Source organism: Orbicella franksi, chromosome 8 (assembly GCF_964199315.1).
Source record: "Orbicella franksi chromosome 8, jaOrbFran1.1, whole genome shotgun sequence".
NCBI lineage: Eukaryota > Metazoa > Cnidaria > Anthozoa > Scleractinia > Merulinidae > Orbicella > Orbicella franksi.
The window spans coordinates 9,817,868-9,843,145 of record NC_138152.1 but is presented as its reverse complement, the minus strand read 5'-3'; the positions used below and the strand labels follow the sequence as shown (position 1 = coordinate 9,843,145).

The following is a 25,278-nucleotide window of genomic DNA, read 5'->3' as shown; positions in this document are numbered from 1 at the left end:
GTCACAGTCCCTTGCACGAAGCAATCAGATTGAATGTTTTTTGTTACAAGTATTTGCCCTCTGAACTAACTCAGTTGGTATTAATGAAGTGCTTAAAACTTCTGCCTAAATAGCGCGCGTAATAAGACGTCTTAATCTTCTTCCTAGACAAAACATTTCCGGCATTTTCCTCTTATTTGCCTTGTCCTATAAAAAGCGCTGTAGGACTAGGACTAGCTAAACATGGTCAGGGACAATGAGTCTTGCTAAGATTAAGAACAGGGGATTAAGATAAAGTGCTTTACCTAAAGTGCTTATTCTAAAAATCTATCGGCCTGATCTTCATTTCAGCTCTCTTAATGGGGTGAATGCTGCCCCATGCCATAGTGCCATCGTCCGCTCCGTTCCGATAGACACCATTTAGGTTGTTGTGTCTACAGTCACCGTACCACCAGGCTCCTTGAATTGCCTGATATGTTGCACAGTTAACTAAAGATAAGTCGTTATCCTGATCTTTTGTAGTGAATTTACGGCCATTATGATAAGTCAGCCTATCTCCAGCAGTTCCTAAACCAAGCATTACAGAAACACAAATAAGATAAAGTATTCCCATGTCACAAGATGATTTGCGCTTATTATTTACAAAACGAGAAAATAAATAAATGAGCTTTTAAAATTATGGTAATTAAAGAATATAAAAACGTTTTAGAAACTTTTATGATTATAAAATTTGAGAAACGTTACTACAAGGATAACATAGTCCTAATAGGCCATTTCCGAGTTGCCTCGTGCCTCTGTATCAAAACGAATCTACATGCGAAACCATTCATATGAAAATGTGTTCCCCCTACAAGTTCATTCTTATGCAAATCAAACTCATTTTCATAAGAAAGGTTTTACACGAAGACTCGTTTTGAAACAGAGGCACAAGGTAACTCGGAAACGACCTATTGATAATGAATTTAAGATATAATTAACTTTAAAAGCAAGCACGGTTTTTGTAACAGCTCGACCGAGGCATAGTCAGTGCCCATTTAAGCAGATTAAGAATTTCACTTGTGTCTAATTACTGTCGACGATCTTTGAGTGAGAAACAAAGTTCCATGATCATCTACTTGATCCTTAGTTACTGGGAATGGAACTGATATATTTTGTTGCGTCCATCCTGGGACATCGTGGCTCTGTCTTAATATTTAATTTATAGTTATGAATATTCTTTTAGATGGTCCTCCAATTGCCAGAAAATGCATTACCTGGAGATCTCAAGAAAGTAAAGTTATGATCTATCCTCTAGATAGGCGCTGTCTCTTGTTCACATTTTCGTAGAACAGTTAAGTAATGATTTACGGAGGGTTTTACAGTATGTTGATTTGTCTTTACCTAGATTTATTTTCTCCGGTAAAATAGTTACATGTGATGATAATGATAGTGATAATGTCTTTATTCATTTGATAAAAATGCATATCAAAAGTTAAAAAGTAGAATTAGCTGGAATATTTAATAGGCACTTACAATATCAAAAATTGACTAAAAATGCTAAATTAAAATCATTAAATAATCAAGAAGTTAACAAGTCTACATTGCTAATTTTTAAGAAAGGTATTTTTAAAACGTTCAGTATGTCTTTTCGGAAATTGAAAAGTGACTGTATTTGTAGAAGAGTCTTGGAGAGGACAAGAATACTGAATTTAAAAGAGACGACCAAGTACTGAGTACCTTTGCTCGTTAAGCCGTTCAACCAAACCCCCCGCCCTCTTTATCTCTTATACACCGGCAGAGCTTAATTATACCACTCTCCGAAAATGCCTAAAAAAAAAAATACTTGGGAAACCCAAAGCTGTGATTACAAGCAAGAGGAAATATTTTTGAGTTTACCAGTTCGAATTCTGCCGACCCCCTCTCGACCTTCATTCCCGATATTGACTTTGGGGCAAGAGCGCTGGCTCCTTTCCGAATCAGTGGGTCAACGAGTTTACGGAAAAAATATTCTTTTGTCATCTTGTCATTGTCCATAACGTGAGTTTCCTCAAACAAAAATTCCGCTTATGCGTGTCACAAAAATGACAGACATTTAGTTGGTTATTACATGCAACGCCCCATTTAGTTCGTGATTATAAATACTATGATAAACTTCAGTTTGGTCCTATCAAGAAACAGATTTTCCACAACTTAGTGCGAGATGAAAGAAATCAAATCGTATTCAGCGTAAGTGATGTCTCCATCAAAGTCTTCCAGATCAACACGAAGTTTGTAACTTCCACTGCTAGTCAGACGATGTGTCTTGTCAAGTCCGAACCAAAATTCACGAGTCAGAGATCCAAAGCCACGTTTTTACTCGGTCCAGTCTAGAGAGAAATCCACCGAACCGTTCAGTCTCTTCTGGAACACCAACCACCCCCTCCGGCTGTTGTTCGATCACAGAACACTTCAATGATCCCTGCACCATCTGGGTTGATCGTATAAACACCGTTTTTCTTTTCTCCAGATTTGTAAATGTCAGCACAGTCTGTGGAAACTATACATGGAGCAAAATATGTCAAGGTTCGTCGTCGTAAGCTTTACTGTGGTAATGATCTTGGAAAATCTAATTATTAGTATTTTATGTAATCATATCTGAAACATGACAACCCTTTACAACCTTACAATTTGCCTCGTCTTTACGTGACATCATTTAAGGCAGATGGTGGGGGGGGGGGGGGGGGGGGGAAGTCTAGTTGAATTTCCACGAAAGTGGATAAACGTTCCATGCATGTGAAGACAAAATAAAATATAATACAATAATAACACAATGCAATGAAATGAACTGAATTTACCAATAACAGGGGCACTAACCGGGGACAGAGAACGTAAGCGTGAGTCATTTCTAGTATTGGGGCTGTCCCCATGATGTGGGACAATTTGGCTATTTTTAGAACAAATTGCGCCATCGTGTGTGGCACACGTGCGTGCATGCTGCGAGGATTTTTACATATGTATCGCAGGGAAATGACGTCCAAAATTACCGAAATGTTTGATGCTTTTGGCCCACATTTCATTACGTTTATGTCTTGAATTTTGCTTCACTATTTTCGTCGTAAGCTGCTCCAGTTTGAGTGAAGTAAGACGGTGTCGAATTTAGGTTTTTTCCCGCTTTATATCACTGAGCAAGTTGTATTCCACTGCTTCGTTTACAAGAGCTGTACGTTACTTTAGTCCAAGTTTCACATATGTTGAAGATTAACAGCTTTTCTACAATACAGCAAAAAAATTGTTGGAAATATTTGGATATAGCAGCGTTTCAGGAGTTCAAAGTTTCCCTCCTCTTGCCACAAGCTTGTGAGGATTTCGCCAGCGTCTATCGCGACCGAAAGTTAAATGAAAAATAATTGCAAGTTTGAGTTTCGCCTGAATTGTAAGCAACGCTTGATGTTTCATCAAGGCCCAATAAGTTTATGTCTGTAGATACTGCTTAGTTTTGTTTGTGTAAAAATCCAAATATGTTGTCTGTTGTCGATGAATACGAGCGCCCGACAATGCGTGTTTTGTACAGTCAGTTAAACATGACAAATTGGACCTCCCTTCTTTCGTGTGAAAACGTACATCGAACTCATATAATATCTCTAGTTTTTAAATATGTTTAAGGTTGATAAATGTTTGAGAACATATTAAAAGCTTAGCTGAAAATATGTGAATACAGCAGAAATAATCAGCAAAGTTAGGTCACACTTTCTTTAATCAACTCGAATAACGATTTCAATATTGTTGGTTGAGTCATTAAAACTCCTGGTCTATTTTATTTTCGCAGTGTAAAATTTCACTATGTTAAAGAAACACACATGATATTAGTAGCCTTTTGGCGATAGTGAAAATTGTTGCAGCATCTCAGCACAAAAGACAACGAAAGAAATCTTTGTCAAGCTTTGTTGAAAACACCGACTAGGATTTGAAAGGGCATGAACTACTTGTACACGTCAGACTTATCTTTCAAAAACTTTTTCAAACTCGTCAAACAAGCAGAAAAAATAAGAAGCTATCAAAAACAGGTTTTGGTTATGATTAAGACGAATTTCTCTTTGTTTTCCTTTTTTCGTGACTGTCAATTTCTAGGAAATACACCTTTTGATTGGCTCCCAATCGTTTGTTAGCATTGCCGTTTTATTATTTACACGAGCTATAAGGTTGGTGATGTTATCTGTTACGATTACCTGTTCCACATTGTGTTCCATTAAACCCTGGTGCACAGCTGCAGTTGAATCCGTTCACTCGGTCTGTGCAGGTCCCGTCGTTCTTGCCGGGATGACTTGCATAATCATCGATACCTGTTTTAAAGGTATAAGGTAGAAAGTTAATAACGGTCATACCGTAAAATACCACGTTAAAGCCCCTACCGGATATAAACCCTTCTATTTGCTAACAGAGATATTATTCCAGACATCACTATCCCCCCCCCCCCCCCACCCCCGATACGAGCCCATCTAATATATAAAGCAGATAAAGTTCTGTTCCATTCCAGTTGTTCCAGTCACGCTAGTGCTTTATAGATGTTTTTGAAACATATTCTCCGTTTATTGTGACTCACAACAAGTGTATTATAAATGTAATGGTTCTTAATGTAATGGTATATTAGCTTTAATTCGTTGCTCAGATACGTTACATCTCCTCGTTCCGAAACAATATTTTTATTTCGCTTATATGCCGCCCGGAAATGAGCCTCCCCCGCCCATCTTTAAGCCCACACAAAACCCCTTATGAAGTTATATGAGCCCAGGGCTTTAACCCGGGATTTTACGGTATACGACAGAACCCACAGCAATAATATCTGCAAAATAACCAAAACTGCATAAGATCGGTTATCGGCCCAAATTTCGCTCCTTAGAGACTTGGATAGGTCAATTGGACAGAATTATGGGGAAGAAAGAAAGTTGTGGATAACATTGTGCTTTTCTTTAATCAAAAATGCTAAAGCAAAAATATCTGTGAACAGTGCTGTTTTATTACTTACACGAAATGGAAGGTTGGTGATGTTATCTGTTACGACTACCTGTTTCACATTGTATGCCATTAAATCCTGGTGCACAGCTGCAGTTGAATCCGTTCACTCGGTCTGTGCAGGTTCCGTTATTCTTACAGGGATGACTTGCACAATCATCGATATCTGTTTCAAGGTGATAAGGCAGAAAGTTAATAATGATCACATTGGATAGAACTTGCAACAACCAACAGTAAAACTCAATAACAAAACCATGCTTGAAGTTAAAACATAAAACACTGCAAACAACACAGAAAGAGATTCAAACCCCTAGAATATAAATGAAAATGAACTATTTTTGGCTATAGTTACCTGTTTCACAGTGTGTGCCATTAAATCCTGGTGCACAGCTGCAGTTAATCCGTTTACTCGGTCTGTACAGGTCCCGTTGTTCTTACAGGGATGACTTGTACAGCCATCGATATCTGTTTTAGAAGAAAAGATTGAAAGGATTAAAATGCAATAGCTTCTGTTGATATATTTGACGGAGCCCGGCCCGGAGCAAATAGGTAAAAGAGATCACTAACTTACTAACTTTCAGAATTATTTGCTTTTTATAAAGAAAAACAAAACATCTTTATCAGATATCCATCATTATCGTAATCCAGTCTGGGAATGGCAACGGATCTTCTCCTTGAAAGATATCTGTTCCACAAACAATTTCTAGCTGGGTGGGAATCTTCTGGTTCTGAGCACCCGCTGTCAGTTGCACGGGGAAGATAGAGCCTGTTGACTGTTAATTATTAGTTGAGAGAAGATAGCAGACCTGAAACCCATCTTTGTAGCCCTCGGCTTCACGACCGATGTAAGTGCTCTTGTTGTTTTAACTCTAAACAAATAGTTTCACGAGGATTGAGCCCGATTTGGTTTTAAAGCTAGGCTTCTTCTTTATGAAGAGCATCTCATAAATTAAACAGTCTATGTCCATGTCTTGGACGTTATTTTCGCCATTGGTCGCTTATTGGAAGGGTTTATTAAAACTGACACTGCTGGTCAGATTACATTAATAGAAAAGTAAAATAACTTAAATGTAAAAGTTCGTAAAAATTCGATTTAGCGCCAAGGTTGTACGCATCGCAGATATGCCTTGTTTGGGAGAATACGAAGTCTCTAATCATAGAAACAGCCTGGAGGTTGAGGCATTTTATAGCGCGTAGATGAAGCTTATTGGAAGAGGTTTGAAAATAATAAATCGCGGTGAAACCCCGAACGTATAGTTACCTAGTTTAGACATGTCACAACGAGCCAGGACTACCTCGCCAGGTTTAATTGAATCGAACCAGTAATTACCGCTGACTGCATCTTCTCCTTCACTCGCCCTGATCTCGGCGCACGACTCAGCGGGCAACTCGGGAACGGATCCAAGAGGAACTAAAAATAGAAAAGTCAAAAACATTTTTTTAGCGCTTTTCTGTCATTACTAAACACCACTTTTGTTAAGCTCTCTTGACGAAAAACTGCGGGCTTTGTTTATAGTCCTCGGGATGCAAAGAGGTTCTGGGCACGCTTGTATAAGATACGAATCCTATCCTCAAAAAAAGTTAGAGATGAACATTTAAAGAAGAACAATACCTCTTTCCCTGAATTGTTTAATATAGAACCGATCGCTGTCCTAAACAAAATGTTCAGGTCTGGCTTCTTTGGTGCGGTTGTTGAACTCACAGATTTTTTGGCTGATGACGTAGTTAAAGCTTTGACATCTGACGTCATCATCACACTTGTCTAAACAATTAGGCCAGATTCCGGTCTTCTCCACCATGAAGGTATGTCCTTTTAACATCATGCCGCGGATGGAATATTCGCCTTGAAGTATACACTGCTGAGCGCCCAGTTTATAAAACATCTGAGACATCAGAAGCACCGTGATGGTCATACTTATGCCAGCTTCTGAAACTGTCATATGGAGAGAAAATATCGAGTCTTGCATAATATGTTTCTTGTACCTTACATAAAAAATTAACTGTTCGATGCAAGCGAGCATCTCGCTCTCTCATAGCTGAGTGTCAATGAGCAGAAATACCTATGAATGGCAGCGACACAACACGCCAATCTTGTGAGCAATCTTGAAATAAATTTTAAGGTGGCTCCATAGGGTAATCATTTATGGCGTTGCGCGCGCAAGTGTTATGTTTTGAATCCCGTTTTTGCATTCGTATTCAGTTTACACCCAGTCCTCTTAAACTAATTACATGTAATAAGCAATGATTAAGTAGTGTTTTACTATCATCTGTTAAAATTATTGGTTTTAGTCTTGAATTAGAAATGCCCGAACAAATATGTTTTTTACTTTTTTATGGCTTTACTTACGATTTTCTTGAATTTCCTTCGGTGAAATCTTCCAAAATTTTCACAGCATATCGCTTCTTGCGGGACACGAATTTTAAACACGAAAAAAGTAGGGTTTGTAAAAGCAGGTTTTTCGATTTTTGCAAATTTATGTCTTTTACCGCTGCGACAAAACTGGTCTTATAGATTTCGCTGAAAAACGAGCTCCGACTAAAGTAAAATATTTACTACCAATCTGCCAAGTTTTACGAAATTTCACCGAAGGAAACGCGAGAAAATTCACTGTCAGTTTTGCTTGTTGTGCTCATGTTGACGTAATAAAATATCGAAAAACACTGACGTTTTCCTTCGAGCGCGCGCAGATTACTTGAGCTTTCGTCCTCAGCGCGCGTGCGGTCGTAGAACTGTAGGGAGCCACCTTAAAACGCTAACTACAAAATGAAAATCTTGAATCAGATAATAGTCTTTACTTGAAACGTATTCGTCGAATTCTAGGCTTATACAAGCAAAGAGATAATGAAATAGAAAAAAAAAAAAAAAAAAAAAACACCAAAAAAATCTAGAATATCTCAAACATAAAAGAGGTGCTGCCTCCGTTAGACAATATAACTAATGCTCTGTATCTAGGGAGCGGCTGGTGGGGGAATCATTGAAATTTACTTCAATTTGTGAGAAAAAGAGGTGAAAAACTTAGGCTGCGTCCACACTACCATGGAGAAATTTGAAAACACGGCTATCTTTCTACGGTTAGTCCTACCGTCTCCTCTAACCCGTCATGAAAACGCTCTTCAAACAGGAGGAATTTGAAAACACGGCTATCTTTCTACGGTTAGGCCTACCATCTCCTGTAAACCGTCACGAAAACGCTCTTAACTTCAAACTTGAGGATCAGGAATTTGAAAACGCCGGCTTGCTTCTTAGTGTGGACGGGAAACATTTTGAAAAAACAGAGCTTTCCGAAAACGATGACATCGCGATAATCTAGTGATTTCCCTGCCAGAGTTTTCCTGAAACGCACGTGCAAAATGACCGGTGATTGTTGCATTTTCCAAACTTTTCCAGCGTAGCGTGGATGGAATACATTTACTACGTTTTCAGAGATGGTCTGTTGTATTAGTAACCAGTAACGCTGACGGTTTTTTCCGGAAAAGAGATTGTTAAATCTATTCATGCATAACACTAACTTTTTGTTTGCTTTCTTCATCTCACTGAATCCAAGATATCGCTCACTTAGACAAAAAGAAGACAAAAAAGCTCAAAAAATACACAAAACGAAAGAAAACAAATGAAACGCTTGAGTTCGCTCGCTCAAGAGAAAACCGTATACTCGCCTATAGACCGCAAGATACGTAAACAACAAAGATGATTTCCGCATAATCTAACTTAATTGAGGGGTTGTAATGATGACATACGGTAATTTTACACGGTGAAGAAAGTGGGGTATTTCAAATCCACCTGTTACTGGTAATAACTTGCTTTTTTAATTGTCGAGTGCTTTCGAGCACGTAAGAAGTCGTTTTTATTTTGTGACTACAGAAATCAAACGTAATTACCTTTATAACAAAAGACTGACCAGCAAAACTGTGACACAACTCATGGGCATAAAGTTCCTATTTTTGTTTATGATTAAATTCAGATAATATACTTCTTAACAACAGCATTACGTATAGTAGGATATGTTTGTTATGACTATAACAAGAAAGCCCGCATTTCGATTATTTGCCGTTTAAACTCCAAATTTCTGTGCCTTTCAAACGTTTTTGAAAGATCTGTCCTCAAAGATCACACAAAATGCGAAACAATGGGTGTCAGATTAATTACCTTGCCGATTTTATGAACAAGAAATGCAGCATCATCCTTTTTTTTTTAGCGATATAATACAAACTAGACAGGCATTTCACAGATCCCTTTTCCCATCTAGTGAGAAAATAGCTGGTGTTGATATTCTAGCTTCCTCTTCGTCTTTATTTATGTGCTGACAGATAATTATTTTTAAGAACCGTGTTTGATGCTATAAGATAAAAGCGAGTAGCAATTTCTCGTACGAACTGTTGTAAAGAATTATGCGTCGGCAATCGTGTTAAAAGGCGCTGTTACACTGGGTTATAAACATGCCTCGCATTGCTGTAACGAAAACGTGCGAGACATGTCCAATTCAGGGAGTGTTGCACTAGACAACGCCTCGTTCAATTTGCAATTTGCAAATTGCGTTGTAGATGCGCAACAAAATTGTGAGACAAATTACAAATAAATTCCGCTCGATTTATTCAAACGTTATTTCTGGAAAACTTCGCGATGATGCATAAGAGACTTGAAATCTCCATGAAAATAGTTTTCTTTATCTTACAGTATTTTGACATTACAACTATCGGCTTTAAAATACCAAAGAGTGCTAAATAAACAAAACTTCCACGAAAGACAAAGAAGACAAAAATGACTGAGCTGCAACTTTTAGAAGTTTAGTTTCCCAATTTATCACAAAAGGCTGTGATCTAGATCATAGTCTCTTAATTATCACCATCGTTACCATCTTTATCGAGAAAACTATTGAACTAAATAAGTACATTTATATTTTTGCATGAGTCTTATCTTTTAAACTTTTCGCGTATCGTCAATTAAGGACCGAATTCGAAATTGCTTTCGCAAAGAGACAGACAGGAGATAAAAATGTTACCAAAAAAACATATTTTTCTCCGTTTTTGCGAGTGATTAATGAAATATCGTGTCAGTTTTACCTGAGAAAATTTTATCATGACAATTTTGCGTGATCTTTGCGAATTCTAACTGAAAATATTGACGGTGTTCAGACAAATCCGGACAAACTCAAATTCTTGGTCGAATTGGAATTTTAAAATGTCGGTCTTCATAAAGATAGCAAAATAGGAGTACCCGGAAGAAAACATGACCGAGGAGAAGAGGTTGAAGAGAAGAACCAACAATAAACTCAACCCGCTTATAAGGCTGAGTTTGGGATGCCAGCCCAGACAAGCTGATGTTAGGATACACTAAGTAGGAGAGTATAAAACGCGATTTAAAGGCTATCAATGAAAATGTAAGACATTTTGGAACTCACCCTCCGCTTGCGTTGGACGAAGCATTATTGAAATCGATGACACAAAAACGAGGAGGGCAGAAACATTCATTTTTAAACCGCAACGAACGTCTTCAGTTCTCAAGTCTTATGGAAAGTCTGGCGTTGTGAAGTCGAAATAACAGCTCATTACAAGTCAACACTGAAATAAGAGATGGCGTGTTTTATCTCTGTCATTCAGAGCTATTTCTGCTCATGTCAGTTTGACTCCTCCTACTTTTACTAAGAGTTCCCGTTTAAATTACCCACTTATTATGTGAACAAAATATTTCTATCTGCCGGTTTTTTAACTAAGCTTACAGGAAGAAATTCCTTCTTGGGCTCCTTTATTTTAATAATTTATTTTTCTTCGGCTTGTTTATGAGTGAATGTTTTATTCCAAAGAAATATACGTTCCAAACTCATGTTTTTAACAATGAATTTCCTTGGCACTCACCTCGTTCCCTACCTTTATTTTTGTACTTTATTGAAAATTTAAACATTAATCTCGCTGTTTTTCCGCTAATATATTGTTTTCTAGTTCAAGGTGGCTCGTGATTAATCAAACTGAATATTGAATAAATCATCTATGTTAGGACGTTATTGCAACTTCGAGCTAAGCTTATAATTAATTCAATTTAAAAAGTAGTAATGATAATATGACTTTTTATGTTGAACATTATATTCTGCAGGCCTCCATGCACATAAGATGGCTACAAGTTAGTTAAATGCCATTCACGAAATTGAATTTACATCATGCTTCATCAGTATTTTTACATTTGATGTCTCGTGGGAAATGGTAAGATAGTATATTGAGCTAAAGCGGCCTTCACACGGCAAACTTAAGTTGGCAAACTCGTACCTTCACACGTCGAACTCGCGTCAAATCACAACACGCGGTAATTTGCAACATGGCCGACTTAGTACAGTGGCACTCACGTCGAACAATGAAACAGGAGAAGAGAAGAGAAGAGACAGAAAGGTTTGGACGAAACCCAGTTTGTCCGCTGGCTCCTCCATTTTCTTTTGTATGTTTTTAGTATCTTTGTAGACTACAGATGAATCGTTTCACACAGCCAGACAATTGTGAACCTCTTCGATAAATTTAAAAGTGGCCTCATGTTCATCTTGAATTGCGTCCGCCACTTTGTGAAGTGTTACGCAAATAAATCAAGTGAACAGAGCGCGTGTTTTGATTGGTTGACAGTTAACAACACTTGTTTGCCAGTCGTTCACACGTCAGAAACGAGTTTACCAACACGAAAAAGTTGGTGAAAAAGTTGACGAGAGTAGAGGCAAGTTCTATTTGTCGCCAACAGTTTGCCAACGTGTTTGCGTACTGTATTTGGGCCGTTCACACACACCAACTTGAGTTTGCCAACTACGAGTTTGCCACCTTTAATTTGCCGTGTGAAGGCCGCTTAACACCAGCTGGAGATGTGAAGTCCAAATAGCAGCCCATTACAAGCCAACACTGTGTAATAAGAGATGGCTTGTTTTGTCTCTGTCATTCAGAGCTATTTCTGCTCGTAGCAGTTTGACTCCTCCTGCTCCTACCATAAGGACTTCCTGTTTAAATTATTACACACTTGTTATGTGAATAAAATATTTCTATCTGGTTTGTCAACTACCCTTACAGGAACAAATTTCTTCTTGCATGCCTGAGTTAAAGTTATATTCTAATGAAAGGAACGTTCGAAACTCATGTTTTAACAATCGTTCTGTTAAAATCCTGGAAATTTGAGGGCATTTTCCGTGTTCTCTATCTTTGTTTTGGTACTTTATTGCGAACTAAACATTGATTTCGTTGTTTTCCTCTTAATGAGTTTTTTTTTTATTTTTTGAAGTTGGTTCGTGATAAACTTGGCCTGAATATTGAATACATATCTATATCAGGACGTCAATGCGACTTCGACTGTTAGCTCAATATATTCCTCGGTTTTGGTAACGTTTTGACAAAAGGTAGGATGTTGAACATCATATTTTACAGGCCTACGTGCGTGCGGTTCTTATACGTTAAAATTTACTTAATTAATTAATTAAACGCCATTCGAACGACTGGATTTAAATTTATTCTTTTCCCTTGGACAAACGTATTGTCCGTTTCTAATTTTGCCATACTCGGGAAAAAATATTATCAGGCGTCAAGTTACGCTTGCAATGTAAATATGACAAACTTTATTTTTTCGAAGGCGTTTCACTTTGTTTTTCGAGCAAAAAAACACAAGTTTTTTTCGTAAAAATAAAAATACTACAGTCAAACATCCCGTAAGCACTTACGGGAGGTGGTCGCTTACGAGAGCTCAGACCATTTTGTCGGTCAAAATTTTGCGTCATTAGCATATGGTAACTGCAGAGAATTACCCGCGTTTTAAATGTCTTATTCATGTGAAAAGTCAATTTCGAGAAAAAAAACCGATACTTTCCGTTGAGAAAATTTCCATCTCTTGTACTACCTAGGAATGCGATGATGTTACAACATCTTACGATGTGTTTTATTATCCAATTTTTGCCCTATCATTTGTCAAGTGGACGTTCACTGGAGGTTTAAAACAACAGAAAATTTCAAGCTTTTAGCTCTAAAGTGGTGGCGGTCGTTTACGAGAGGTGGTCGATTACAAGAGGTTCAAAATATAGTGATCTGACTTTTGGTATTCTGGAAAACTGGTCGCTGAGGAGAGACGGTCGCTTATGAGAGGTTGTCGCAATCGGAGGTTCGACTGTACACTACAGGTTATTATGTCACTCTTGGTCTACAGGCAAACCAACAACAGACGACCACACGTAAAATTTGCGAGTTAAAAAGTTAACCCTTGGTAACCACGCACTGAATGGTAATTTCATTTCTGGTCGGTGCGGAGTGGACGACGGTTAGAAGTAGCAAGGAATGACAGGCCTGCACGACTTCTAACAATGGAAAATTTTGAACCATGTGCGTAATTTTGACCCCTTGGCTTGGGAGAAGCTCTTAGACTTTTACGCACTAACTCTTCCAGAACAATATTTGAAGAGAACATTATTAAATTCAAATCACGTCTCCTTGCTAGAGGTTATCCAAAAAATCTGATTGAGACACTTCTATCAGATATCAAATTCACAGAAAGGGTATCAGCGCTACAACAAAAATACGAAAGCCGAAAAGATATCTTGCCTTTTGTAACACAATATCAACCGTCAGTGCCTAATCTCAAACATGTTTTAATGCAAAAATGGCACTTGATACAAAACCAGCCTTCTCTACGGCAAATTTTCAAAGAGCCACCACTCATATCTTTTAACAGAGGGAAATCCCTTAAAGACATACTCATAAGAGCGAAATTATAAATGGGTCAAAGATTGCGCACATGGTTCAAAAGTTTCCATTGTTAGAAGTCGTGCAGGCCTGTCATTCCTTGCTACTTCCTACTCCGACATGCGCAGAACATTGACGGAAGTCATTTGTTGTTTCCGGTAGCCGTTGCAATCTGTCACGGTCGTCCTTGCTAAAGGTCTGTCTCCTCGAGAAGGCTCGTCTGTATACTGAACAATAAGGGACCATTCAATATTTATGCCTGGGGGAAGGAGATGGCACAAAAGAGGGGGGGATCATCAAAAAATTAAGAAATGAAGAGGGGGTCACTAAAATAAATAGGCATAGGAGTGGGGGGGCTATTTATTTCTTTTCGCCATATGGAGCATACCGGTGAACACTTCCAAACAGTCCACTTACATGGGTCAACTAATACAAAAAAAGTCACGACAGTGAGATAACGACCTCACAATATTGCGCTCAGATCGGGTTTGGCCAGAGACCTGTGTTACAACAGATACTCTGCCACTGTTGGTTTCCTTTTGAATCACTCTCGCTTTCCGATGAATCAGAGCTGCAAAGATACGAAATAACGATATCATCTTTGCTGTCACTTTCCGCATCAGAACTGCTGTCCATATCATTGTCATTTGTATCATCTTGTCGCTGCCGCTGCGCTCGTGCCGCTGAAGAGAGACACGGGTATCAAGTACCTAACCTATTCTAATCAAGGCATGTGCCGTGAACCGTCGCACCTTATCATTTTTTTTTTTTCCCTTTAATTGAAGGTTGAAATGACTGACGGATACTTGTCAAGCTTCTGGATGCTTAATTGCTCAACTTTACCAGTGCGACAAAGAGTGTTCCAATCATAGTCTTCGAAGCATTTCTGTTGTTTTTACTTGCGTTTCCTGTTGTCTCTGCTCGCATTTCTAACATCATGTATCTGCTTAAGTTTCCATCCTGTCTTGCGGGTTTTTTCTGTAGACATGCCTTTAATGATACAGTTCTTTGCTATTTCATTCAAACAGTGTTTTTGGACTGAACAATTTGCATGGCAGAAATTGAATGAAAATGTGAGGCCTGTTCTAATTATATATTTCTTTCATTATCTATATTTATATTTCTTTATATTTTATTTCTTCCAAGCACTACCTTGGAATTCATCACCAAAATTGTCAATTGGAACAAAGAGTAACAGCTATTTCAAGTACTTGTATACAGACCTAAACCATAAAAGTACCAAGTATTTCACCAAAATACTCCCAGACATGTACAAACATGCACAATCCTATTTCCTGGGTAACTTGACAAAGTACCTTTACAAGGAAAGGGAAAGGGATTTGGTTGTCGTTTACCACAGTCAGTTAAAAACCTCTCTACCGGTTGAATATTAAAATATGTTGGATAAGTCATTACTAAACGTTGTATTGTACCTAATGTAATTTAATTAGTACTGCACTAAGATGGCATTGGGCCCCAGTGTAGCGTCATAGTGCGCAAGTCATTTGTACAGTTTGAAAATTGTATTTAGATTGAAAATTAATTGGTTTCTGCTGGAATGTGTAAGAGTACTAATAACTTCGTGGGATGCAAATTTAACCAGGAAAGAAATTTGGTGGGATAAGAGTTAGTTTCATCCTCAACTTGAATTTTCATTTAAGTTAATTTGTTGCTATTTGAAGTCTACTTTTGCATCGTAAACAAATTAATCAACAATAATTCCAACGCTTTTCTTTTGACTCCTGGTGCCTTTTGTCGCACGGAAAACTTGACAAAAGCACTATCATGCCACTGGCCCTTTGAATAACTTTAGCGCTGCGGTAAATATCACTAAACATACATGTGTATGTATAACTTAGTTGTACTAAACCCATTAAACATTACATTATTTTGAGTAACAAGGTGAATAATAATTACTGTTATAATAATAAAGAGTCCTTATTCATAGTTTTAAATAGACGTTAAAATTTACAAGGTACTTATAGAGTTAAAAACTGTCCCAATAATAACAATTTTTAACTATAATCCAACTTGTAAGCAAGGCAATTTTGGGCATTTTGTAGTTTCAGCCAGAAATTTTCTTGTATACACTATATTTAAACTGTAAGGCAAATGAGAAAAGTTAGAAAGGAGTATTAATATTCATAACTAACATATGCAGAATCAAATAACAAAGGTACTGGACGTATATCTATAAGTGACATTTGTCTGTTTAAATGCCTTACACGATGTTAGCACTGCAGCTTAAATATGTTTACAAATTAAAGTAAGGAATTTGATCATTCCCTGAAAGATGCCTGTCTGTGGAAATAACTTCGTTGCCTGGAGTCTATCACAGTGGAGTTAACTAAGGAATATGAAGACTAAGATTGCGAAATAATGTCCTAATGACGTAAGGCAAAATCCTTGAAGAATTAAACAAAGTTTAATGTAAATCGATGTGATAAAAACTGAAATTTTCATATCGATCTGATCAAAAAAGTTGAAACACCAAAAACAATTTTGAGACAGATGTTGGGCTAAAAGAAAATGGAGACTTACAAACTGAATTGTTTCTTGGTTAGATTACCGAAGGAAGAGTTTTTTTGATAGATTGAGGAAACAGGCAAAATGTGTGGAAGAGATTTCGTTTGTTGGCCTCTTAATATCTACATTATGTACACACAATTTACCAGTTCAAAATGCTGCAACAGAAGTCAGCAGCCTTGGAACTTTCAGAGATAATTTCTTTTGTACAATCCGCCATATTGTACCTAGAGAGTTCTACCACCGTCATTCCATATCAGCCGGCATTTTCAGCCGTGCAAGAAATTCGTAATTCTCTCCTCTCCATCCGTCTTGTACGTGCAAGCGCCGGACGCTATCGCATTCATTGGTACTACGGCGGCTAAAACCGTGAGCCAAAACCTTTGTTACGCCTTGTGTAAATATTTCACAGCGTTACCTGCTTCCTTTCATAAATCCGACAAAACCTTAGTGATTTGTGTCTTTGAAATGGCCGCTAGTGTGGCTTAATGCAGGCGTTTAGTGTATGTTTGTAAAACTACCTGAAGAGATCTACTACTAGTTTAGTGTTTAATTTTAATTTGAAAAAATGTAAACCAAATTTAAAAAGAAACAAAAAGTTGCAATTTAAAAATAAAAAAATTGTAAAACTTCTCGGTCTACTTATACTACAGAAACTAGGCTGTGCTACTAAGTTAAATTTACGAGAAGTTACTATTTCATACAATTGCAAATTGCTTGTATAATGTCTGGGATGTCAGCAAATTTTTAAGTTTGACGGTTGTCTGGGCAATAGCGAAACATGTTTACTAAAGAACTTTTGGCATTCCCTACAGGCGATTACACTAGGTACATTTTTTTGAGAAACCAAATCGAACAAAAACATAGATAAACAAACATAAAACACAAAAGTTAACCTACACGAGCTAAAAAACGTGTATATTGTATATTGTATACTGCTTATAATTTCAATCAAAACTGGTTAAAAAGTGTTCAAATAACTTTTAAACAACTTAAGCTAAACCGATAGGAAGAGCAGTTTTGAAGATAGGACAAAGTAATGGTTGTTCCGCGCAATCAAGAAAAATTGTCACTCTGGCTTTCATATCAAATTTCCTTTTAAAGTCTCTTGTCTTGAGGAATAGAAGTTATGAAAGTTTTAAATAACCCTCACTTTTCACAAGTTATATACACGACTGAATATTGAAAAAATTATCAGATTTTAAGCTTTTGTAATCACACTCTATTTCCTGCTCTATAAACGAGAGCAAATGGATTGCTCAAATCACCGAAAAGAATAGACTTGCTTTGATTCAATATCTTTACTGCAGGGCCAAACAAAGTTCTCAGAAGCTCTCTTAGAAGACAAACAGTACAAAGTTATAAGAAATCAACTTGAGCAACTAATTTCTTTAAAGCCTTTACTTTTGTTAAGAGAATGCGAGTTACTTTGCTAATGCTATTCGCATTGATATTATTGCTATTCATCTACTAGCTCACTGTACACCGTTACAGTGTCTTGCCTAAAGAAAACAGCCGTCTTATGTCACGCCGTCAAGTCTTCTCCCAAGAAACACCTGAAACTCGATGTGCATTTTGTTTGTTTATAGTGGTCAGGTTGTTCGTAATCCAGGTTTAAGAGTTGATGGAGGTTTAAAGTTTTCGTTCGTGGGTAAAGTATTTTCTTTGCTTATTTTTAGAGGACTTAGAGCTTGTAAGCCGTCGTCAAAAGTTGAGAGCAAAAAAATGGCTGAAGTTTATAAATGGGTAACACTAATTTTGGCCTAGCTTGTTCATGGTTTTAACAACCAGGCCATGGTTAAGTTTTACTGTAGGTAATCATGTCGGGAAGTAATATCCCGCTTGGCACTAAGAGAGACAATGATCTAAGTCTCTTACCACTACTATTCAACTGAAGCTAACTGAAACATACACATGCTATGACCAGATTAGTCAGTACTGCAATATCGGGCATGACAATCCCTCGGGTCTGATAACTTGTAGATATAATAGGAGCCACAGTTCTTTAATTGAATGAAGAACCAGTTGTAGCAACAGTCCCCAGACTTATGAAAGCAGACTTTTTTTGTGACTTTACCCTCAGCCACTGTAGGATGACCACCACTCAACCACATAGGAAAGGTTGCATCACAACGGAACATCGGTGGACATGTGGCCACCATTTTTGTGCCTGCAGCTCCTTGGAAGCGATACCAGCCATTGAGCGTGTTGTCACATTTGGGGTTTACTGTTACGTAGTCATATTTTCTTTCTGCATCTGTCAGATTTTTGTAATTTTGCCAGTGACATACATCAACTAAAGGAAATACACAGATGTGTAAATAAATATGAGATAAACACAGAAGACATTTGACATATGTCGTCTTGTGTTGCGTAGTCATATCTTCTTTTCGCGTCTGTCAGATTTTGGTAGTTCTTACATATGTCAACTAAAAAAAGACAAACAAAGTAATACGTAAATAACTCTCCCCTGATCCGTAGATACCTCTGTCACGCTGTGTCGTTGGGAGTTACTTGTAGTTTGAATACAGTCACTTCATATATTTTGTTCAATTTTACATCACTTTATTACATCCGGTCATGCACAAACATTTCTCTATGATTTGTCTTTGTTTCCATTTTTCCTGGGAACAAGGTTGTTAAAAGATCTCGCCACCGAAATATAGCTTCTACAATAGGTATTAATTACCACCTTTTTGTCTGTTTATACGAGAAAATCTTCATATTTACATTTGAAATTTCCAGTTCAAATGTTGTTGGGTAACCTGTAGGTAAGCCATAGCTGAATAAATTTGTCCTTCAGGCGATGATAGTTACGGTCCTAAGTGCAAGAACATCGCAATCAGCGCCAGTGTTTCTCCGCTAAGGTATGTTTACTCTCTGGCATTGGATAAACCGCTGGAGGAATACCATGTGGGATACTTTAACCAACTATGTGGTGGATTCTAACTTCATATGGATTATTTCTTATTTTTTCCTGATACATGCCTACTTGTAAAATAAGATTCGTAAATGTGGCAAACCGTCCTTACATAACGACAAATAAAGTTTATAACTGTAGCTAATTAAAACAGAATAGAAGATATCCCTACTAATGATAAAAACTGTGTTGCACCTTCACAAATAGCACCGTTCTTTACAAATCCATCTTTGCACTGGCAGTAGTACGATCCTTTCGTATTCTTGCACTCAGAGTTTCCAACAGCATTACATGGGTCGACCTGTGCTGCGCACTCGTCGATGTCTAAAAACAAAGGGATCTAAGTGTTACTATTTCAATGTGACACTGGATGGTTAAGTGTTCCATTACGAGCATAATAGGAAATTCTGGTGGAAATAAACTTCTTTACACATGAAATAAGCAAAAGAAATTATCAGGAAAACCTCCAGAGAACCTTGTTACGAAGGAAAATAAGTAGAAGTGGCGCCTTAAATCCACTCCAAAGTTTTTACATTTCTAAAATGATTACACAGCATATAGAAACACCTTTAGCAAATACATTTAATTAGAGTAATCGTGTGGCTGGCTAACGGGAAACTTTCAGTGATATCAACCACACAATACTGCCATCTGTCGATCGATTGTAGGCGTTTCAGCCCGATTACTTACATATGGTATTACCTGCTGTTATCTACAGCAATTATCTCATTCACAGTGTTCCAGTAAAATCTAGTGCGCAGCTGCAGTTGAATTCGCTCATTTGTCTATGTAAAATATTTTTCTTCAATTTCAAGTAACTTTTCGCATCATTTCGCCTGCACCTGGCCACAGATGGTGTGAAATCGGCCCTGAAGCCATGCCCACCCGGTCAATTCCCCACCTGTCTCCCTTCACGAGATTGGAGGCTATGACCAAGGAACTACACGCCCTAGTGTGTTTAGTACGTTTAACTTTGGGTCGTGTGTCCGCTCATAGGCAAACTTTTTCAAGGAAATATGCTGTAAAGAAGGAATTAAAACAGTTCTGCTGGAAAAGTAAAAAGGATGAAAGTTTCACAGCAACTCGTAAAAAAGGTTTATCTCTCGGTTTCCTCGTGGCAATAATAGTTAAAGACGACTTTCTCTTTGTTTTCCCTTTTCCAGTGGCTGTCAATTTTTACGAAATACACCTTTTGATTGGCTCCCAATCGTTTATTAACATTGCTGTTTTATTATTTACGAGCCCGTCTAATGTATAAATCAGATAACGTTCTGTTCCTTTCCAGTTGCTCCAGTCACACTAGTGTTTTATAGATGTTTTGGAAACGTATTTTCCGTGTACTGTGACTCACAATAAATGTATTATAAATGTGATGGTTCTAAATGTAATGCTGTTGCTCAGATACGTTATAACTCGTCATTCCAAAACAACATTTCTATTTCGCTTATATGGCCCCCAGAAATAAGACACCCCCCGTCTTTAAGCCCCCACAAAATCCTTTATGAAGTTATATGAGCCCGGGCTTTAACGCGGCATTTTACGGTATACGACAGAACCCACAACAACAATATCTGCAAAATAACCAAAAATGCATATGATCGTTTATTGGCCCAAACTTTCGCTCCTTAGAAACGTGGATAGGTCAATTGGTCAGAATTATGGAGAAAAAAGAAAGTTTTGGGGAAAAATGTGCCCTTCTTTAATCAAAAATGCACAACCAAAAATATCTGTGAACATTGCTGTTTCATTCTTTACACGAACTATAAGGTTGCTGATGTTATCTGTTACGATTACCTGTTTCACATTGTGTTCCGTGAAATCCTGGTGCGCAGCTGCAGCTGAATGCGTTCACTCGGTCTGTACAGGTCCCGTTGTTCTTACAGGGATGACTTGCACAGTCATCGATATCTGTTTCAAGGTGATAATGCAGAAAGTTAATAACGGTCACATTCGTTAAAGTTAAGTTAAAAGATACAACACTGCAAACAACTTAGAAAGAGATTAAAAACCGTAGAATATCAATGAAAATTAACTAGTTTTGGCTTTAGCTACCTGTTTCACATTGTGTGCCATTAAATCCTGGTGCGCAGCTGCAGTTGAATGCGTTCACTCGGTCTATACAGGTCGCGTTATTCTTACAGGGATGACTTGTACAGTCATCGATATCTGTTGTAAGGGGAAAAGGTAGAAAGATAATAACTGTGAGGTGAGAAAATCAGATTATTTAGTATATTTTACATATTCGGTTTAGATATATTTGTTTTAGTTCATTTTGCATTTCTAAGTTATAGTTTACTATTAATTCCAATTCATTAACCGTAACAAACATCTGCTATTTTTGTTGTAGATCATACCTGTAATAAGCGCTGAGCTGTAATTACTACCTGTGATAGTCTTTTTGTTAAACTGTTATCTCCCTTTATTGTCTTGAAAGCTATTAATGTTGAAAACTACAAATTTGGTTACAGCTAATCGAACTTCCTGAAATGTATGAGATAACGTTTAGGTGAGATTTTTTAAAAACTTTTCGTAAACCTTTAGAATTGTGTTTTCGGCTTAAATAGCCGTGCCTTGTAAAATATTCTTTTGTTACGTTCTTGGATTAAAATGATATCGTTGGACCTAAGTGCTGAGTGCTATTGGCGGCTCTGAAGATATTTCCCTGTAACAGATTCCGGTCCTGATCCTCGCAACCAGAAAGTTTTCACAACTTTTTACAGAAGTGCTTTCCCAGGCCAAAAATCTATTATCACATATCGGTCATATACAATAGAACTTTGCAGCAGCAAAAATATATGTCTCTGCCCTTTTCAAGCACTTTAAACAATAAGAGCACTGCAAGCGACATAGAAAGAGATTAAAAACTCCTAACATCTGAAGGAAAATAAATTTTGGCTACAGTTACCTGTTTCACATTGTGCACCATTAAATCCTGGTGCACAGCTGCAGTTGAATCCGTTCATTCCGTCTGAGCAGGTCCCGTTGTTCTTACAGGGATGACTTGCGCAATCATCGATATCTGTTTTAGAAGAAAAGATTGAAAGGATTAAACTGCGATAGCTTCTGTTGATATATTTGACGGAGCCCGGTCAGGAGCAAATAGGCAAAAGAGATCACTAACTAAGTAACTTTTAAAATTTTTACTTTTTATAAAGAAAAACAAAACATCTTTATCAGATATCCATCATTATCATAATCCAGTCTGGGAATGGCAACGGATCTGCTCCTTGAAATATATCTGTTCCACAGACAACTTCTTGCTGGGTGGGAATCTTCTGGTTCTGAACACCCGCTGTCAGTTGCACGGGGAAGATAGAGCCTGTTTGACTGTTAATTATTAGTCAAGAGAAGATAGCAGACCTGAAACCTATCTTGTAGCCCTCGGCTTCATGACCTTCATAAATGCTATTGCTGTTTTAACTCTAAACAAATAGTTTTGCGCGGATGGAGCCTGATTGGGTTTTAAAGCTAAGCTTCTTCTTTATGAAGAGCATCTCATAGATTAAACAGTCTACGTCCATATCTTGAACGTTATTTTCGCTATGGGGACGTTTATTGCGGGAAGGGTTTATTAAAACTGACAGTGCTGGTTAGATTACATTAATAGAAAGGTGAAATAACTTAAATTTAAAAGTTCGTAACAAAATGGATTTACCGCCAAGGTTGTACGCATCGCAAATATGCCTTATTTTGCAGAATACAGAGTCTCTAATCATAGAAACAGCCTGGAAGTTGAGGCATTTTATAGCACGTAGATGAGGCTTATTACAAGAGGTTTGAAAATAATAAATCGAGGTAAAACCCCGAACGTCTAGTTACCTAGTTTAGACATGTCACAACGAGCCAGGACTACCTCGCCAGGTTTAATTGAATCGAACCAGTAATTACCGCTGACTGCATCTTCTCCTTCACTCGCCCTGATCTCGGCGCACGACTCAGCTGGCAACTCGGCAACGGATCCAAGGGGAACTAAAAATAGAACAGTCAAAAACATTGTTTTTTTCTCGGCGCTTTTCTGTCATTACTAAACACCACTATTGTTAAGCTCTCTCGACGAAAAGCTGCGGGCTTTGTTCGTAGTCGTCGGGATGTAATGAGATTCTGGGCACGCCTGTATACGACACAATTACTATCCTCAAAAAAAGATAGAGATGAACTGTTCAAAGAAGAACAATACCTCTTTTCCTGAATCGTTTAATATAAAAGCGATCGCTGTCCGGAACAAACTCTTCAGGTCTGGCTTCTTTGGTGCGGTTGTTCAACTCACATATGCCTTGGCTGATGACGTAGTTAAAGCTTTGACATCTGACGTCATCATCACACTTGTCTAAACAATTAAGCCAGATTCCGGTCTTCTCCTCGATAAAGGTATGTTCTTTTAACATCATGCCGCGGATGGAATATTCGCCTCGAATTATACACTGCTGAGCGTCCGGTTTATAAAACAGCTGAGACATCAGAAGCACCGTGATGGTCACACTTATGCCAGCTTCTGAAACTGTCATATGGAAAGAAAAATATCGAGTCTTGCATAATATGTTTCTTGTACTTTATATAAAAAAATTAACTGTTAGATGCAAGCGAGCATCTCGGTCTATTATAGCTGAGTATCAATGAGCAGAAATAGCTCTGAATGGCAGCGACACAACACGCCATCTCTTATTATACGGCGTTGGTTGTAAGCAATCCTGTAAGTAATCTTGAAATAAATGTAAAAAAGACTATAAAATAATCATCTTGAAGCAGGTAATAGTCTTTACTTGAAACGTATTCGTCGAATTCTAGCCCTATACAGACAACGAGAAAATGAAACAGAAACACAAAAGGAGACAAGAATATCTCAAACAGAGGTGCTGCCTCGATCCGTTACACAATCTCAGTGTCGCTCTTTATCTAAGTAGCGGCTTGTGACGGAATCATTGAATTTAACTTCAATTTGTGAGAAAAAAGTGACAAAATAACGTTGCGTCCACAATAAAATTGAGAAATTTGAAAACACGGACTATGTTTCTACGGTTAGTCTTACCGTCTACTCTAATCCTTTTCGGAAATGCTCTTCAAACAGACATCACGATAATCAAGCGATTTCCCTGTCAGAGTTTTCCTCAAACACAAATCCAAAATGACCGGTAATTGTTGCTTTTCCAAAGTATTTCCAGCGTTGTTTCCAGTCGCGAAATTTCGGATTTCTTCATATTTTGCCCAAATCACCTCTATAATGAATTGTTTTCGAAAATACCCTTCAAAGGCCCTGAAGCGCTTTAGTTTTTTCCGAAATCCAGGAAAGTTCAAAAATCGCCATTATATCTGCCAGCCGCCGCCGAAAATGGCCGAAAATTGTGCATTTTGTTTTTGCTCGTACAGATCAGCGCGAACATGTCTATCAATATATTTTGGCTAGCTCAGAATGCATATTTTGCTGTTTCTAAAGCATTCATTTGATTAGCAAAAGCTCCAAATGTTATAATATTTTAGGCCGATACAATTACTTTCAGCGAAGCTCGTGAGCGAAACGGCTAATTTTAGCTAATTTCAATACCATCAAAAGCCCACTGGTGTACAGAATTTGAAGTCGAAACTGAAAAAGTACCCCTCAAGAGACATAAACGTGTGGTACATTTTGGTAAATTCGTCATTCGTGAAATCAACATGGAACTTGGCCAGCTACTTTCATCAAGAGCAAAACTAAGCGAATTTGGAAACCTTTTTTCGTCAATAACGCATACGGATGCTTGTAATTTTTTTTCCTTTTAGATTGACCACATGATTAGCTTTTCAAACATTTGCAGTTAAATGAAAGTAGATCTTACTTTTGGTGCATTGCAATGTTATGCAACATTATTTCGATCACCGACACGCGCATATCGTCCGAAACCTATGTGACTTCCGCCTATGTTTTTTTTTGTTTTTGAAGGTGACAACTGTAGCACACATTATTCGTTCAATATCGGCTGTTTTAATTTTTGTGGAAGACCCACAGCCGAACCTGACTTCAAGAGAAAAAAAAAGACATTTTTAAACGTGGAGCTTGAGTAAACAATCGATTACAGTTGCATCCATCACGTTTGGCGTAGGCAGCACAACCGTTTCACGTAGACAGGTACACTCTACTTCAATCAAAGCCTCTCAACTTGGAAAATGGATCGTCTGTAAACGGTGACAATATTGATGCCACTGACTTGAGGTTGAAGCCGTAG

The 25,278-nt window shown here is 37.8% G+C and overlaps 1 protein-coding gene and 1 pseudogene across 1 annotated transcript; both read right to left on the bottom strand.

The window, feature by feature from the left end:
- Nucleotides 1-212: 212 nt before the first annotated feature.
- LOC145495910 (microfibril-associated glycoprotein 4-like) lies at nucleotides 213-10,639 on the bottom strand (annotated as a pseudogene).
- An 11,615-nt stretch (nucleotides 10,640-22,254) lies between these two features.
- LOC145495647 (uncharacterized) lies at nucleotides 22,255-23,994 on the bottom strand. Its single transcript, XM_081475270.1, has 3 exons — nucleotides 23,259-23,994; nucleotides 22,901-23,050; nucleotides 22,255-22,400 (listed from the first exon to the last, which is right to left on the bottom strand). The coding sequence occupies exons 1-3, from the start codon at nucleotides 23,584-23,586 to the stop codon at nucleotides 22,255-22,257; spliced, it is 624 nt and encodes a 207-aa protein (XP_081331396.1). The 5' UTR covers nucleotides 23,587-23,994.
- Nucleotides 23,995-25,278: the final 1,284 nt, after the last annotated feature.